This window comes from Myxocyprinus asiaticus, chromosome 2 (assembly GCF_019703515.2).
Source record: "Myxocyprinus asiaticus isolate MX2 ecotype Aquarium Trade chromosome 2, UBuf_Myxa_2, whole genome shotgun sequence".
Classification (NCBI taxonomy): domain Eukaryota; kingdom Metazoa; phylum Chordata; class Actinopteri; order Cypriniformes; family Catostomidae; genus Myxocyprinus; species Myxocyprinus asiaticus.
The window spans coordinates 24,107,196-24,122,637 of record NC_059345.1 but is presented as its reverse complement, the minus strand read 5'-3'; the positions used below and the strand labels follow the sequence as shown (position 1 = coordinate 24,122,637).

Genomic DNA, 15,442 nt, shown 5'->3' with positions numbered 1-15,442 from the left:
TCGGCACAACACCCGGGAAGGGTGCTAATATACACACACATACAGTGCACACATATACATGTGAAAGTGTATGTTTTATTTTATATTCTGTTTACAACTATTTTAATCACATTTAAACCTCTAAAACATGTAAGATGACAAATACATTTTAAAAAGTACAATTGTACTATGTATTATGTATTATGTTATGAACTTGCATGTGAAATAATGCAATAATTTCCACTGTTGGAAATTTCATGTCAACTTCACATTTTAACACAAATTATTAACAAGTTGAAACCTAAAAATTAAGCAGAATTATACATATAACAACGAAACGCTTGTAGGCTATTGTGAAAAAATGCAGTGTGTCTGAATGGGATTTGTCAGGTCCAATTTACCTCCGGGTGTCAGAAAAAACAAACATTTAAAGTGACAGAAAAACACCTCACGAGCATTTTCACGTAGTTAAGGGGTGGAGTAGACTCACTAGATTTTTTCTGTTAATTTGTTTAAGCCGGTACCCTCCATCTATTAATTTTGAAATCTATGATGATCAGTTCACCATGTAGGTAAAAGTAAAGCAGATCACATACAGAAAATTCCAAAGACTTTTCAGAGTTTCTCCCACAGTTTGCGTCTTACTGAGAAATTTTTTCTCGAATCACTTGATCTTTTGTTAGTGCCTCACTGTAGCCTCAATTTTTGCCTTTTTTTTTTCTTTTTCTTTTTTTTTTTTAAAGAAAAGCAGTGATGCGTTGAAATGATTTTTTGATATAATCAACATTATGCCACAAATGCTGTCGATTGAGCTTTACTTGAATTGAACCCGGAATATTCCTTTAAAAAAACAATTGCGTGGGAGGTTTTATGAAATCAGTTCTTGTAAAGTAATTTACTACAGCACGTGTACAATGCACGGTGGCACACCACAGCAGTGTTGAGGACACACGGACCTATAGGAAAACAATTCAAATTTGTTAGTCAAATTTTTTCCTCTCCCTCTGCTTGTTGTGCATCATTCCTGCTTTATTAAGTGTTTACTGACATTGAATGGATAATTAGAGAATCTACGCTTTTGCAAGTCGAAAGAGACATTTAATATACCTTCATTTGTTTACAATTATGAAATCATAATATCAATGTCAAGTAAATTGTATGTTGTATTTTATATCCTGTAACAAAACCGGTTTTACAAGTTGAGTTTGTGTAAAAGGGAGGGTCAGAGACAGTGATATAAATGTACTCTGTGTTTGTACTGTCATTTTGTTTCCTTCTCTTACCAGTAATGGATTCTTCCAGCAGTTCCCTGTGTGCAGATCAGTTCCTGTGTCCAATCTGTCAGGATATCTTCACCGACCCAGCAACCATCCCGTGTGGACACAACTTCTGCATAAAATGTATTACTACACATTGGGACAGTAGTATGGAGTGTCAGTGTCCTCTTTGTATGAAAAACTTCCACTTGAGACCAGACCTTGGGATCAATAGAGAGTTCAGAGACATTGTTAACCGACTGAGGAGGGGAGAAAGTCCTGTCAAACCTGGAGAAGTACTATGTGATGCCTGTACAAACTCAAAGAGAGGAGCTGTAAAGTCTTGTCTGCATTGTGAAGGATCTTTTTGTAAAACACATTTAGAGCCTCATGACACTGTGGCAAAATTGAAGAAGCACAAACTGATTGACCCTGTGGAGAATCTGGAAAACTATATATGCCAGAAACACAAGAGACCTCTGGAGCTGTTCTGTAGAGATGATCAGATGTGTGTGTGTCTATCCTGTATCATGACTAACCACAAAACTCACAACACTGTTACAGTAGAGGAGGAGAGTAGAAAGAGGAAGGTGAGACACATACAAAATCTGTCGCATTTTATAACATTTTTATAACAAGTTTCATCTTTGTTTAGTCTGAGTTGGGGCAGAGGCAGGCCGAGTTTTATCTGATGATCCAGCATAGGATGAAGAAAATTGAAGAGTTCAAACACTCCATGCAGCTCATCTGGGTCAGTCTCGAGAAATTTAATGACATTTTAACTTCAATAAGGTATTTATAATGCTCTAGTATTTCTGTTGAAAAAATACTAATTGATCTAATTTATCAGGAAAAGACAAAGAAAGAGAGAGCAGACAGTACTGAGATCTTTGCTGCTCTGATACGCTCCATTGAGAGATGTCAGTCTGAGCTACTTGAAGTGATGGAGCAAAAGCAGACTAAAGAGCTCATTAAAGAGCTGGAGCAGGAAATCACTGAGCTAAAGAGAAGAAACACCGAGCTTGAGCAGCTCTCACACACTGAGGATCACATCCACCACCTACAGGTCAGTGTCTCTATCTTTGTTCACATCACAGCATAACCCACTCATACTCAATCATTTCTCTCTTTACTCTCTCCTGTGGTAGATTTACCCATCGCTGTGCAGCCCTTTAAATACCAGAAACTGGACTGAGATCAGTATTAACACTCATGTGAGTGTGGACATCTTAAGGAGAGCTCTGACAAAGCATCAAGAATTTCTCAATCATGCTATGATGAAGATTACAGGAATTGGTGAGCATCTCACTGTCTTAAGTCTTAAAGACCCTGTGAAATCAAAATGAAAGTTTTTCTGCTTTAAGTCCATATCTATTAGCTTTAAGGTAATCTGTGTACTTATGCTTGTGTACTTCTAAACACTGAAATAAATAGTTTTCAGAAGACATAAGCATTTAAAATCTGCTTATCTGCAGATATAAGCATTTAAAATCAAAAGGTTGAGAAACTTTGTCCAATCAATGAAACAAGAACAAGAATGCACCCTCCCCTACATCTGAATAGCGCATCTGGCTGTGTACTTACCTGTACTGATGATGCCTTCGCAGGTCACTCAAAGGGAAAATAATACATGTTTTAGGGTTGTTCCAAACAGAATTTCCAATAAGAATTGCTTAAAAAATGAGTTCTGAATTACCATTACCACCTTTCAGCCCTCTGAAGCTCTTAGTGTAGAGTAATTGTCTTCGAAGGGAAAAAGGCATGATCATTTCTGAATAGAATACTTCAGTGCAGGAGCTAGATGCGAGGAAAGTTGCTGGAGTTTATTTATGTTTAATGTAGGTTTCTTGGGATGCACAGCATGAGTAAGTGTTCTTTATTCTTTATGTTTAGTGTATTGTAATTCAAAACATTGATATATTGTGATCTTTTATTTTCTTGTTTCTCATTCATCTGCACTGACTTCGTGGTATGAAATTAACTTGTTGTGGGTGAATGCCTAGTTTTACCAGCCACTTTGATATTATATATACAATATGTATGTGTGTGTGCGTGTGTGTGTGTGTGTGTGTGTGTGTGTGTGTATTTATATATATATATGTATATATATATATATATATATATATATATATATATATACACACACACACACACACACACTGGCGGCCAAAAGTTTGGAATAATGTACAGGTTTTGCTGTTTCGGAAGGAAATTGGTACTTTAATTCACCAAAGTGGCATTCAACTGATCACAAAGTATAGTCAGGACATTACTGAAAAACAGCACCATCACTATTTGAAAAAAGTCATTTTTGATCAAATCTAGACAGGCCCCATTTCCAGCAGCCATCACTCCAACACCTTATCCTTGAGTAATCATGATAAATTGCTAATTTGGTACTAGAAAATCACTTGCCATTATATCAAACACAGTTGAAAGCTATTTGGTTCATTAAATGAAGCTTAACATTGTATTTGTTTATGAGTTGCCACAGTATGCAATAGACTGGCATGTCTTAAGGTCAATATTATGTCAAAAATGGCAAAAAAGAAACAGCTTTCTTTAAACACTCATCAGTCAATCATTGTTTTGAGGAATGAAGGCTATAAAAAACTGAAGATTTCATACAAAGGTGTACACTACAATCTTCAAAGACAAAGGACAACTGGCTCTAACAAGGGCAGAAGAGATGTGGAAGGCCCAGATGTACAACTAAACAAGAGGATAAGTACATCAGAGTCTCTAGTTTGAGAAACTCACATGTCCTCAGCCGACAACTTCATTGAATTCTACCTGCTCAACACCAGTTTCATGTACAACAGTAAAGAGAAGACTAGGGGTGCAGGCCTTATGGGAAGAATTGCAAAGAAAAAGCCACTTTTGAAACAGAAAAACAAAAAGAAAAGGTTAGAGTGGGCAATGAAACACAGACATTGGACAACAGATAATTGAAAAAGAGTGTTATGGATCTTAACCCCATTGAGCTTTTGTGGGATCAGCTAGACTGTAAGGTGCGTGAGAAGTGCCCAACAAATGCTACAGGAAGCGTGGGGTGAAATGTCACCTGAGTATCTGGACAAACTGACAGCTAGAATGCCAAGGATCTGCAAAGCTGTGAATTGCTGTACGTGGAGGATATTTTGATGAGAACTTGAAGTAGTTTAAGAAGTTCTGAACATTTCTTTTCAAATTGTAATAGTAATTTTTCACGTTATTAATGTCCTGACTATGCATTGTGATCAGTTGAATGCCACTTTGGTGAATAAAATTACCAATTTCTTTCCATAAGATCAAAATCTGTACATTATTCCTTATTCCATACTTTTGGCTACAAGTGTGTATATATATATATATATATATATATACATACATACACTGCTGAGCCAATACATTATGATCACTCACAGGTGAAGCGAATAACGTTGATCATCTCCTAACAAGGCCACATGTCAAGGTCTGGTAGATTAGATGGTAAGCAAACAATCAGTTCTCATAGTCAAAGTGTTGAATGCAGGAGAAATGGGCAGGAGTAAAGACCTGAGCAACTTTGACAAGGGCCAAAGTCAAAGGATCAGAGCATCTCTGAAACAGCAAGGCTTGTGGGGTGCTCCCGGTCAGCACCTACCGATAGTGGCCCAAGGAGGGACAAACCAGGGTGTTGGGCGCCTAAGGCTCATCGATGAGTGAGGGCAACGAAGGCTATCCCATCTGGTCTGAACCGACAGAAGGTCTACTGAATGAATGAATAAATAAATGTTGCATTTATATAGCACTTTTTCAGACACTACACTCAAAGCACTTTACACAGTGAACAGGGGACACTCCTCAACCTTCACCAGTGTGCAACATCCACCTGGATGATGCAACAGCAGCCATAGTGCACCAGTATGCTCACCACACACTAGCCATTGGTGGTGAGGAGAGAGTAGATTTATAGAGCCAATTTATGGATGGGATTATTAGGATGATTGAGAAAGGCCAGTGGGGGGAATTTGGCTAGGACACCAGGTTACACCCCTACTCTTTTTACAAGCAATGCCCAGGGATTTTTAATGACCACAGAGAGTCAGGACCTCAGTTTAACATCTCATCTGAAAGACAGTGCCTTTTCACAGTAAAGTGTCCCCATCATTATACTGGGGCATTAGGACCCACACAGACTGCAGGGTGAGCACCCCCTTCTGGCCTCCCTAACACCTCTTCCAGCAGCAACCTTATTTTTCCCCAGGAGGTCTCCCATCCATGTACTGGCCAGGCTCAACCCTGCTTAGCTTCAGTGGGCAACCAGTCTTGAGCTACAGGGTTATATGGCTGCTGCAACTGTGGTACAAGTAATAGAACATTTTAATGATGTTATGAGAGGAACATGTCACAACACACAGTGCATTGCACCCTGCTGAGTATGGGGCTGCGTAGCCACAGACCAGTCTGAGGTGACTGTGCCCATGATGACCCCTGTCCACCACTGAAGGTGCCTATAATGGGCCGTGAGCATCGGAACTGGACTTTGGAGCAGTGGAAGAAGGTTGCCTGGTCCAATTAGTCCCATTTTCTTTTACATCACAAGGACGGCTGTGTACGTGTGTGCCGTTTACCTGGGGAAGTGATGGCACCAGGATGCACTGTGGGAAGACGACAAGCGGAGGGAGTGTGATGCCCTGGGCAATGTTCTGCTGGGAAACCCTGGGTCCGGCCATTCATGTGGACGTCAATTTGACATGTGCCACCTACCAAAACATCGTTGCAGACCAAGTACACCCCTTCATGGCAGTGGTATTTCCTGATGGCAGTGGCCTCTTTCAGCAGGATAATGCGCCCTGCCACACTGCACACATTGTTCAGGAATGGTTTGAGGAACATAATGAAGAGTTCACGGTGCCCTGGCCTCCAAATTCCCCAGATCTAAATCCTATTGAGAATCTGTGGGATGTGTTGGACCAACAAGTCTGATCCACGGTGGCTCCACCTCGCAACTTACAGAGCATGAAGGAGCTGCTGCTAATGTCTTTGTGCCAGATACCACAGTACACCTTCAGGGATCTTGTAGAGTCCATGCATCAGCGGGTCAGCGCTTATATAATTTTTATGTTATTTTAGAATATAAAATATAACATATATGCAACCTACATACAAATGGAGGCTAAAGAGTAGACAAGCACAGAAGAGAATGTCTTCTTTAAGTACCATTTCTGAGGCTGTATTCCATTATACGACACATGCTGGGCATGTTAGCGCCAATGACCCTTTGAATACACAGCAAATTAGGCACATGAATTGACAGCTTTTCTTTTGTCTGTTCTTCAAAATATCATCAAGTGTGTTTCTTCAAGTATTAGTCTTTGTGTCTAACAGCATTTCTTGTCATATGTCACTCCGAGACAACTTACAGTTCGCCCGCCACAGTGGTGGGTAGATTAGCAAAATTACCCGCCGCTGTGCACGAAATACCCGTATTTGGTAGGTACTAATTTCATACCCTGATTGACTTGCACATAGGCTCCAGCCTCGTCATAAGCAAAGACCGTGATGTGCTGTGTTTGTTTGTGGGCTGTTTATGTGGTAACATGGTCAGTTAGATCATTGTTCAGTTCTCAGTTTAGTGGAAAAGTGGTTGGACTCTGCATTGAAATCGCTTCTTAGTTTCCCTGGCTGAACATCAGCTCTGGCATGAGAAGCAGCAGGGCTGTGTGTGTCTGTCTGTGTGTGTGTGGCTGTAATTAAGGCTATGTTGGCCCTGTGTCCCTGCAAAAAAGTGTTAGTTCATACCACTAGATAGCAGCAAGTACTAGGAAAAAGAAATGTACCCTCTATCGCCTCCCATAACCTTCCATCACAATATACAGATCTGAAATGCAGGTGGCACTCTAAACTGACTGAGTTCTCATCCATAGTCATTCAGTTTATTTTGTGATCACATGCACCTTCCCCACTGTTTAGTTGAATATCTTGTCCTCTGAGTACACTAGACGCTGATTCTAGGTGTCCTCAGCATTGCAATGATTTATAAAATTGCATCATGGATGGACAAATCGACAACATATTTTGCAGATGATTGGTCTATCATGCTTTTTCCTGCTGGACTACATATTCTGTTCTGAACATCTGAGAATTTTATTATTTACCCAAGCAAGCTAAGAGACAAGTACGAAATGTTCACATTATTCAAATTACAAAATGTTTATTTTATTAATATACAGTTACTTGCAATTACTCCACATCTGAAATTACTTTCATTTTCTAAATGTAATATTAGAAAATTGTAGAAAAAAATGATATACCATAATGATTAAATTGTTTCCACAGAGCTACAGACGGTGGAGAAGTTTACAGGTACAATGTCACCCTGCATTTACACAAATGAAAATAGTTATGAAAATAAATTGTTCATCCCAAACTATACATGTATCTAAAAGTGTTATTACAAAAGTTTATATTTCTGATCTCTCTCTCTCTCTCTCTCTCTCTCTCTCTCTCTCTCAGTGGATGTTACTATGGATCCTGAAACAGCTCATCCTAAACTTCTCTTGTCTAAGGATGACAAACAAGCTGGATATGGAGAAAGACAACAAAATGTCCCAGACAGCCCTTGGAGGTTTGATTCATGTCCCAGTGTTCTGGGAAAGGAGGGATTCTCCTTTAGGAGATTTTATTTTGAGGTGCAGGTAAAAGGGAAAACTGAGTGGGATTTAGGAGTAGCCAGAGAATCTGTTAACAGGAAGGGGACAATTACTTTGAGTCCAAGGAATGGACTCTGGGCTCTGTGGCTGAGGAATGGAAATGAGTACAAGGCCTGCGACTGTCTGTCTGTCCCTCTCTTTCTGAGAGTGAAGCCCCAGAAGGTGGGAGTGTTTGTGGATTATGAGGAGGGTCTGGTCTCTTTTTATGATGTGGAATCTAAGTGTCATATCTACTCTTTCACTGGTCAGTCTTTCACTGGGAAACTCTATCCATATTTCAGCCCAGGTTTTAATAATGGAGAAAAAAATTCAGCCCCATTGATCATCTCACCTGTCAGAAATAATATGTGGTTTTTAGTGAGTCAACAATAAATATCGAAAATTAAGAAAGATGCATCTTACCTTTTAATTTTTTCAAAGTTTTCACCAATTGTAGAAAAACAAACAAACATTGGATTTAATTATTTTATTTTATTTTTAAAGTATATTTTGGCAGGTGATAAGCTTGTGTATTCCTCTTCACAATAATGTTGCTACAATTTTACAATGATTTTAGACTTATTGTTTTATTTTTTTATTCTTGACATTTTAAATATTTACAAATTTGCAGTAAAAAAACAAAAAGGTGAAAAATGTTGGCTACAGTGACAGTTTGCTGTGTCACTGCAGTGTAATCTCTGTAATGATCTTGGAAATGATGATATGACAAAAAAGGTACATTATTTAAATACTTTTGTCAAATCAGTGTGGTAAAGCAGCACCGAAGTAGCCCTTTAATTCTTGGATCTACTAAAAGGAAAATAACAGGCTATTTAAAAAAAAAAAAAAAGAAAGAAAAAAATAAATAAATAGGTCTACGCACATATAAAGTTTCCCTGGTGACACCTTTAAAGGAACAAACCACCCATTAATACACTGTCATTATTTACTCACCCTGCTATTGATCCAAACCTGTATGACTTTGTGACACAATGGAACACAATTAAATAATAATAAAAATGAAATACAAAAAAATCCTGGCCATGCTTTTCTATCTAATAAAAGTAAGGGAAGAGTTGGAAGGGTTGTCAGGCTCCAAACTAAAAAAAAAAAAAAAAAAAAAAGCATCATAGAAGTGGTTCAGATGTACAGTGCATCCGGAAAGTATTCACAGCGCTTCACTTTTTCCACATTTTGTTATGTTACAGCCTTATTCCAAAATGGATTAAATTCATTATTTTCCTCAAAATTCTACAAACAATACCCCATAATGACAACGTGAAAGAACTTTGTTTGAAATCTTTGCAAATGTATTAAAAATAAAAAACGAAAAAAAATCACATGTACATAAGTATTCACAGCCTTTGCCATGACACTCTAAATTGAGCTCAGGTGCATCCTGTTTCCACTGATCATCCTTGAGATGTTTCTACAACTTGATTGGAGTCCACCTGTGATAAATTCAGATGATTGGACATGATTTGGAAAGGCACACACTTGTCTATATAAGGTCCCAAAGTTAACAGTGCATGTCAGAGCACAAACAAAGCCATGAAGTCCAAGGAATTGTCTGTAGACCTCCGAGACAGGATTGTATCGAGGCACAGATCTGGAGAAGGGTACAGAAAAATGTCTGCAGCATTGAAGGTCCCAATGAGCACAGTGGCCTCCATCATCCATAAATGGAAGAAGTTTGGAACCACCAGGACTCTTCCTAGAGCTGGCCGCCCAGTCAAACTGAGCGATCGGGGGAGAAGGGCCTTAGTCAGGGAGGTGACCAAGAACCCGATGGTCACTCTGACAGAGCTCCAGCGTCGAGAGGAGAACCTTCCAGAAGAACAACCATCTCTGCAGCACTCCACCAATCAGGCCTGTATGGTATAGTGGCCAGACGGAAGCCACTCCTCAGTAAAAGGCACATGACAGCCCGCCTGGAGGACTCTCAGACCATGAGAAACAAAATTCTCTGGTCTGATGAAACAAAGATTGAACTCTTTGGCCTGAATGGCAAGCGTCATGTCTGGAGGAAACCAGGCACCGCTCATCACCTGGCCAATACCATCCCTACAGTGAAGCATGGTGGTGGCAGCATCATGCTGTGGGGATGTTTTTCAGCGGCAGGAACTGGGAGACTAGTCAGGATCGAAGGAAAGATGAATGCAGCAATGTACAGAGACATCCTTGATGAAAACCTGCTCCAGAGTGCTCTGGACCTCAGACTGGGGCGAAGGTTCATCTTCCAACAGGACAACGACCCTAAGCACACAGCCAAGATAACAAAGGAGTGGCTCCGGGACAACTCTGTGAATGTCCTTGAGTGGCCCAGCCAGAGCCCAGACTTGAACCCGATTGAACATCTCTGGAGAGATCTGAAAATGGCTGTGCACCGACGCTCCCCATCCAACCTGATGGAGCTTGAGAGGTCCTGCAAAGAAGAATGGGAGAAACTGCCCAAAAATAGGTGTGCCATGCTTGTAGCATCATACTCAAAAAGACTTGAGGCTGTAATTGGTGCCAAAGGTGCTTCAACAAAGTATTGAGCAAAGGCTGTGAATACTTATGTACATGTGATTTTTTTCATTTTTATTTTTAATACATTTGCAAAGATTTCAAACAAAGTTCTTTCATGTTGTCATTATGGGGTATTGTTTGTAGAATTTTGAATAATGAATTTAATCCATTTTGGAATAAGGCTGTAACATAACAAAATGTGGAAAAAGTGAAGCGCTGTGAATACTATCCGGATGCACTGTAAGTCCTTATTCTGTCCTTTCAAGCATTAGGTGAGCCTCAGCTTCTGGAATGACACTATTTTCCCAAATCACTGGAATTTATATTGTGAGAATAGTCCTAGTAAATACTCAGTCAACTACAAAACTTGTGATGGCATCCATGGTGGTTGGCTCAAATTAACTCAAAAACTGAAACTTAAAACTGATATAAAAGAAGTCAGTACTTAGTAAACTGGCATATGAGGTGAACAGCAATGTCTACTTGTCTATTTAGAGGAAAAAAAACATTAAATTTTTACTTGATTCATTTTGAAGTTTAATGTTATTCTTTAAGTAAAATATAATTTTTGGGAAAATAAACACATACATTTTGTATCGTTCCTATATATGTTGTATCCAGATGCACACTGTCCCATACCAGAATATACTTATGACATTATTATAGTCATTACATTACAGTCTGAGATTATAAAAGTAATAAAACTGAGTTCTCTTTTAGATTCTCTATAAGAATCATCTCTATTTGGTTTCAGTGAAGTTGTTTGGAGGTCTGTTGCCCAAACATGAACAAATAAAATATAGTTTCCCCAAAAGTATTTGGACACCTAAACCACACTTCAAAATGTACAAAATTCTTGCACCTGTTGTTTAAATGGAAGGAGTTTTGAGAAAAGGACTAGATTCATTTGTTTGTAGATGCCATTTGGTTTGACATTTCATTAAATGTTTACATCTATGCATTGGAATTCATACATTTTAATGTGTGTGATAAGTGTCCACAACCTTTTGTTGTGTCACAGTATGATGAAATTTTAATAAATGAACATAAAACTACAGTTCAAAAATATATTAATAAACTTTATAGACACAGTAAAAGTATGATTATGTAATAAATGCCAAAGGTTGATTTCTCCTACAGTACCATTTGGTCAAAGTCCTCGAAGAGAGAGGAAGTGTTCAAGACTTCTGAAAATGGAGGGTAAATGTCTTTACTCCGTTAAGCAAGTTAGGGGGGTGGGAAAAATTACAACTAGTTTTACCTAAAATTATTTTGTTGCCAATCAATTTGGTGCGGAGTAGTTTCTGTAACAAGCTACAAATTTCTCAGTCACTTTGTATTCTTCATTTCAGTAATGTAACCGTCCATGTTATGAACGTGTCCCCTGCACATTTGGACTAAACCGTAATGCTGAAGGGAGTAATTAGTCATTAAAAAGAGTTGCAAAGACTGTGAAGGCAATGGCAGAATTCTCGCAGCCACCAAGAAGTGTTGACAGAAGAACAAGCATGACGGAACCAATTGAGTGTAAGTAAACAGCACATTGTACAGAATCAGTTTTCCTTCATTACCTTTGTCAAGTTGTAACTTCTGAAGTTGAAAAAAGGGTTATACTCTGATGTTAAGTTACAGGAAAGTTTCTGCATTTGCTCTGGTATCTGGCATTTGCTTTCATGGTATAAACATTGCACAAGGAAATATTTACAAATCAGAAAATAATAAATACATGGTATTCAGAATTATTGCTGCATGTTTCTATTGTTTTACTGCAGGGATTAAGAAAGAAATATATATATTTTTCATACTTTACAGTGAAACCTTCTAAAAATCCCTCGATTCAATGCTCAATCTGTCTGGATGTTCTCATTGATCCAGTCACCACTCCATGTGGGCATAACTTCTGTAAGACCTGCCTGACAAAATGCTGGGACAGCAGTCAGGACTGCTACTGCCCACTTTGTAAGGAAAACTTCCCAAAGAGACCGAACCTTAAAATTAATACAGCACTCAGAGAACTTGCAGAAAGCTATAGGAGGAAAAAAACCAAAGTGTTTTGTCACACCTGTGCAGAGAAGAAAGTGAAAGCCCTGAAGTCCTGCCTTGAGTGTCAGACATCTTACTGTGAGACTCACCTGGAGCCTCATCAAAAAGTTTCCAATTTAATGAAACACAAATTGATTGACCCTGTGGAGAATCTGGAGGATTATATATGTCAGAAACATGAGAAACCTCTGGAGCTGTTCTGTAGAGATGATCAGATAAGTGTGTGTCTGTCCTGCACTGAGGAAGACCACAACGCTCACAACACTGTTCCTATAGAGGAGGAGATTGCAGAGAAGAAGGTAGTATATTCTAGCTATATAAAACACGAAGAACCTTTTGTTATTCCCTTAAGATCTTCTAGCATCTATTTAGAAATCTGGTTTTAACTCACACTGAGTGTTCTCACACTGCATGAATATTTCTCTGTTTAAAGATTCAGCTGGCGAGGATACAGATGGATGTGCAGCAGATGATCCAGGACAGAAAGAAGAACATTCTAGACATGAAAGAGTCAATCACACTCACCAAAGTAAGTATTAAAATGCTAAGTGTGGTCAAATATCTAGTACAACATTTAGATATCTGTAAGTTTTATTGGTTAACAATGATTATTACATAACTATTATTTAAAGATAATAAGGTTACTATTCACGTTTACATTTTCTTAGAGAGTTGAATAGAGATAGTTTTGACATTTCCATGTTTGTCTGAGTTATATAATGTTAGTATAAAGTCTCTTGACTCCAGCTGAATCCAAACAATATTTTAAATGGCCTTTAGGAAAGCCAAACAGAACTACATCAAGTGATGGAGAATCAGAAAGCAGCAGAGAAGCAGGCTGAAGAGCTCATCAAAGAGCTGGAGCAGGAAATCACTGAGCTAAAAAGGAGAAACACTGAGCTGGAGCAGCTCTCACACACTGAGGATCACCTTCACCTCCTAAAGGTCAGTGTCCCTCTCTCTGCTAACATTACAGCATAACACTCCTCATACTCAGTCATTTCTCTCTTTCCTCGCTATAGACTGACCCGTCACTGTGCAGCCTTTTAAACACCAGAAACTGGACTGAGATCAGTATTAACACTCGTCTGAGCATGACCACTCTGAGGGAGGCAATGAGTCATTTTCAGTCTCTCCAGGAGGTACATCAGCATAGGAGTGAAATAAGTATGAATATTTTTTTAATAATTTGAAATCTCTGACACCATTTGTAGCAAGAGGAAATTAATGTACCTATTTACCTATAGGTGGCATTAAAGACAATGTTTAGTCCCCTTATCCACTGTATATTTAGCTAAATTCATCTGATTTGTTCAAATTTGTTCAAAAAGCTTTCATGAAAGCAAGTATAATGTTTTAATGTTATTAATCTCCACAGATCTTAAGATGATGCAGGAGTATGCAGGTACATTGTGTGATTTTCTCTATTCACTGAAAGCACTGCCTTACAAATGCCATATGAAAGATTATATATTTTTCAAATGTGTTAATGTTTAAAGATATCTTCTCTCTCTTAGTGGATGTGACTCTGGATCCTGATACAGCTCATGCATGTCTAATTCTGTCTGAAGATGGGAAACAAGTGAAAGTGGATTTGAGTGGCAACATTGAGCATGACCTTCCAAACAACCCAGAGAGATTTGATTCATGTCCCAGTGTTCTAGGAAAAGAGGGCTTCAATTCAGGGAAGTTTTACTTTGAGGTTCAGGTAAAGGGAAAAACTGATTGGGATTTAGGAGTGGCCAGAGAATCCATTAAGAGAAAAGGCGAGATTAAACTCAGTCCTCAGAATGGATTCTGGACTGTGGGTCTGTGGAAGGGGAATGAATATCAGGCAAGTGCATCTCCTTCTGTCTCACTTTCTTTGAGAGTGAAGCCCCAGAAGGTGGGGGTGTTTGTGGATTATGAGGAGGGTCTGGTCTCTTTTTTTGACGTGGATTCCAATTCTCATATCTACTCTTTCACTGGTCAGTCTTTCACTGAGAAACTCTATCCATATTTCTATCCTGGTAAAAACTATGAGGATAAAATACCATTAATTGCATCATCTGTCAGTCAGAGTGATTAACTGCAAATGGATTCAATGTCTCAACACTTCTCGAGAGCTTTTTGTACATAATTGCAGAATGTTATATTCTATGTAATATCAAAATACAAAATTACCACAGTGATTCAGTGAAAAATTCTATTTTTTGAACAGTTCAGTTTGTGTGTACGTGTGTGTGTGGGGGGGTAATCTTAATGAAGATTAACTGCTTCTGAAGCGGTGGTTCACACCAAACTCATGCAAAATTATAAGTGAGAATTTTGACAGAGAGCGCAAAGCGCCCCAGTTTCACCTCAGTTTCATGTTCTTGTAATGGCAAATGATCTTGGTCATTGCATGTTCATACACGGTATTGGGGAGTAACAGAACACATGTAACGAGATTATGTATTTAAAATACTAAATATTAGTAACTGTATTCCACTACAGTTACAATTTAAGTAGTTAGTAATCAGAATACAGTAACATTTAAAAAGTACTTTGATTACTGAAGAGATTACTTTGCCTTTTATTGTAATTTGTTGCATTTAATATAGTCTATTCAGTTGAAAAACATTTATCCATATAAATGATTTGATCAGTTTTAAACAGCGGTGAAACACTTTCTTATGATTTGCTTCATTCATACAAGTGCTTTCACACTTTTGTGAGTGAAAAGGTGGATATGACATTATTGAGGAACTTTCCCTTGGGAGCTTAATAGAGTAGCTACATCGTGTTTCTACAGCTTAACAAAAAACAGCTAGAAAGGCTTTGACAGATGAAACATAAATCCAATAAATACATGATTACATGCCTTGTCATTGTTAGGGTATTTTTTACAAGAAATGCTAACCAATGTTGCCTTTAACATCATATACAAATCTACAAATAATATATTTTCTGCCTGATTCTATGAACAGAATCCACATACAATCAGAAAAGGATGTCGTTGTGTACACTGTGGGGTTT

At 38.4% G+C, this 15,442-nt stretch overlaps 2 protein-coding genes across 3 annotated transcripts; both read left to right on the top strand.

The window, feature by feature from the left end:
• Positions 1 to 1,074: 1,074 nt before the first annotated feature.
• LOC127413541 (E3 ubiquitin-protein ligase TRIM39-like) lies at positions 1,075 to 12,358 on the top strand. 2 transcript variants are annotated; one of them, XR_007892608.1, is made up of 9 exons: positions 1,075 to 1,825; positions 1,891 to 1,986; positions 2,086 to 2,301; positions 2,384 to 2,531; positions 7,539 to 7,565; positions 7,716 to 7,827; positions 11,543 to 11,602; positions 11,755 to 11,929; positions 12,215 to 12,358. XR_007892608.1 is itself a non-coding variant. In XM_051650780.1 (6 exons), the coding sequence occupies exons 1-6, from the start codon at positions 1,220 to 1,222 to the stop codon at positions 8,282 to 8,284; spliced, it is 1,662 nt and encodes a 553-aa protein (XP_051506740.1). In that variant the 5' UTR covers positions 1,084 to 1,219; the 3' UTR covers positions 8,285 to 8,926. The 2 variants fall into 2 exon arrangements, 1 of the variants encoding a protein (XP_051506740.1); XM_051650780.1 differs by lacking the exons at positions 11,543 to 11,602; positions 11,755 to 11,929; positions 12,215 to 12,358 and having other exon boundaries at positions 1,084 to 1,825; positions 7,716 to 8,926.
• On the top strand, positions 11,911 to 14,609 carry LOC127415876 (E3 ubiquitin-protein ligase TRIM39-like). Its single transcript, XM_051654892.1, has 7 exons — positions 11,911 to 11,929; positions 12,215 to 12,744; positions 12,879 to 12,974; positions 13,226 to 13,390; positions 13,468 to 13,612; positions 13,824 to 13,850; positions 13,963 to 14,609. The coding sequence occupies exons 1-7, from the start codon at positions 11,911 to 11,913 to the stop codon at positions 14,511 to 14,513; spliced, it is 1,533 nt and encodes a 510-aa protein (XP_051510852.1). The 3' UTR covers positions 14,514 to 14,609.
• Positions 14,610 to 15,442: the final 833 nt, after the last annotated feature.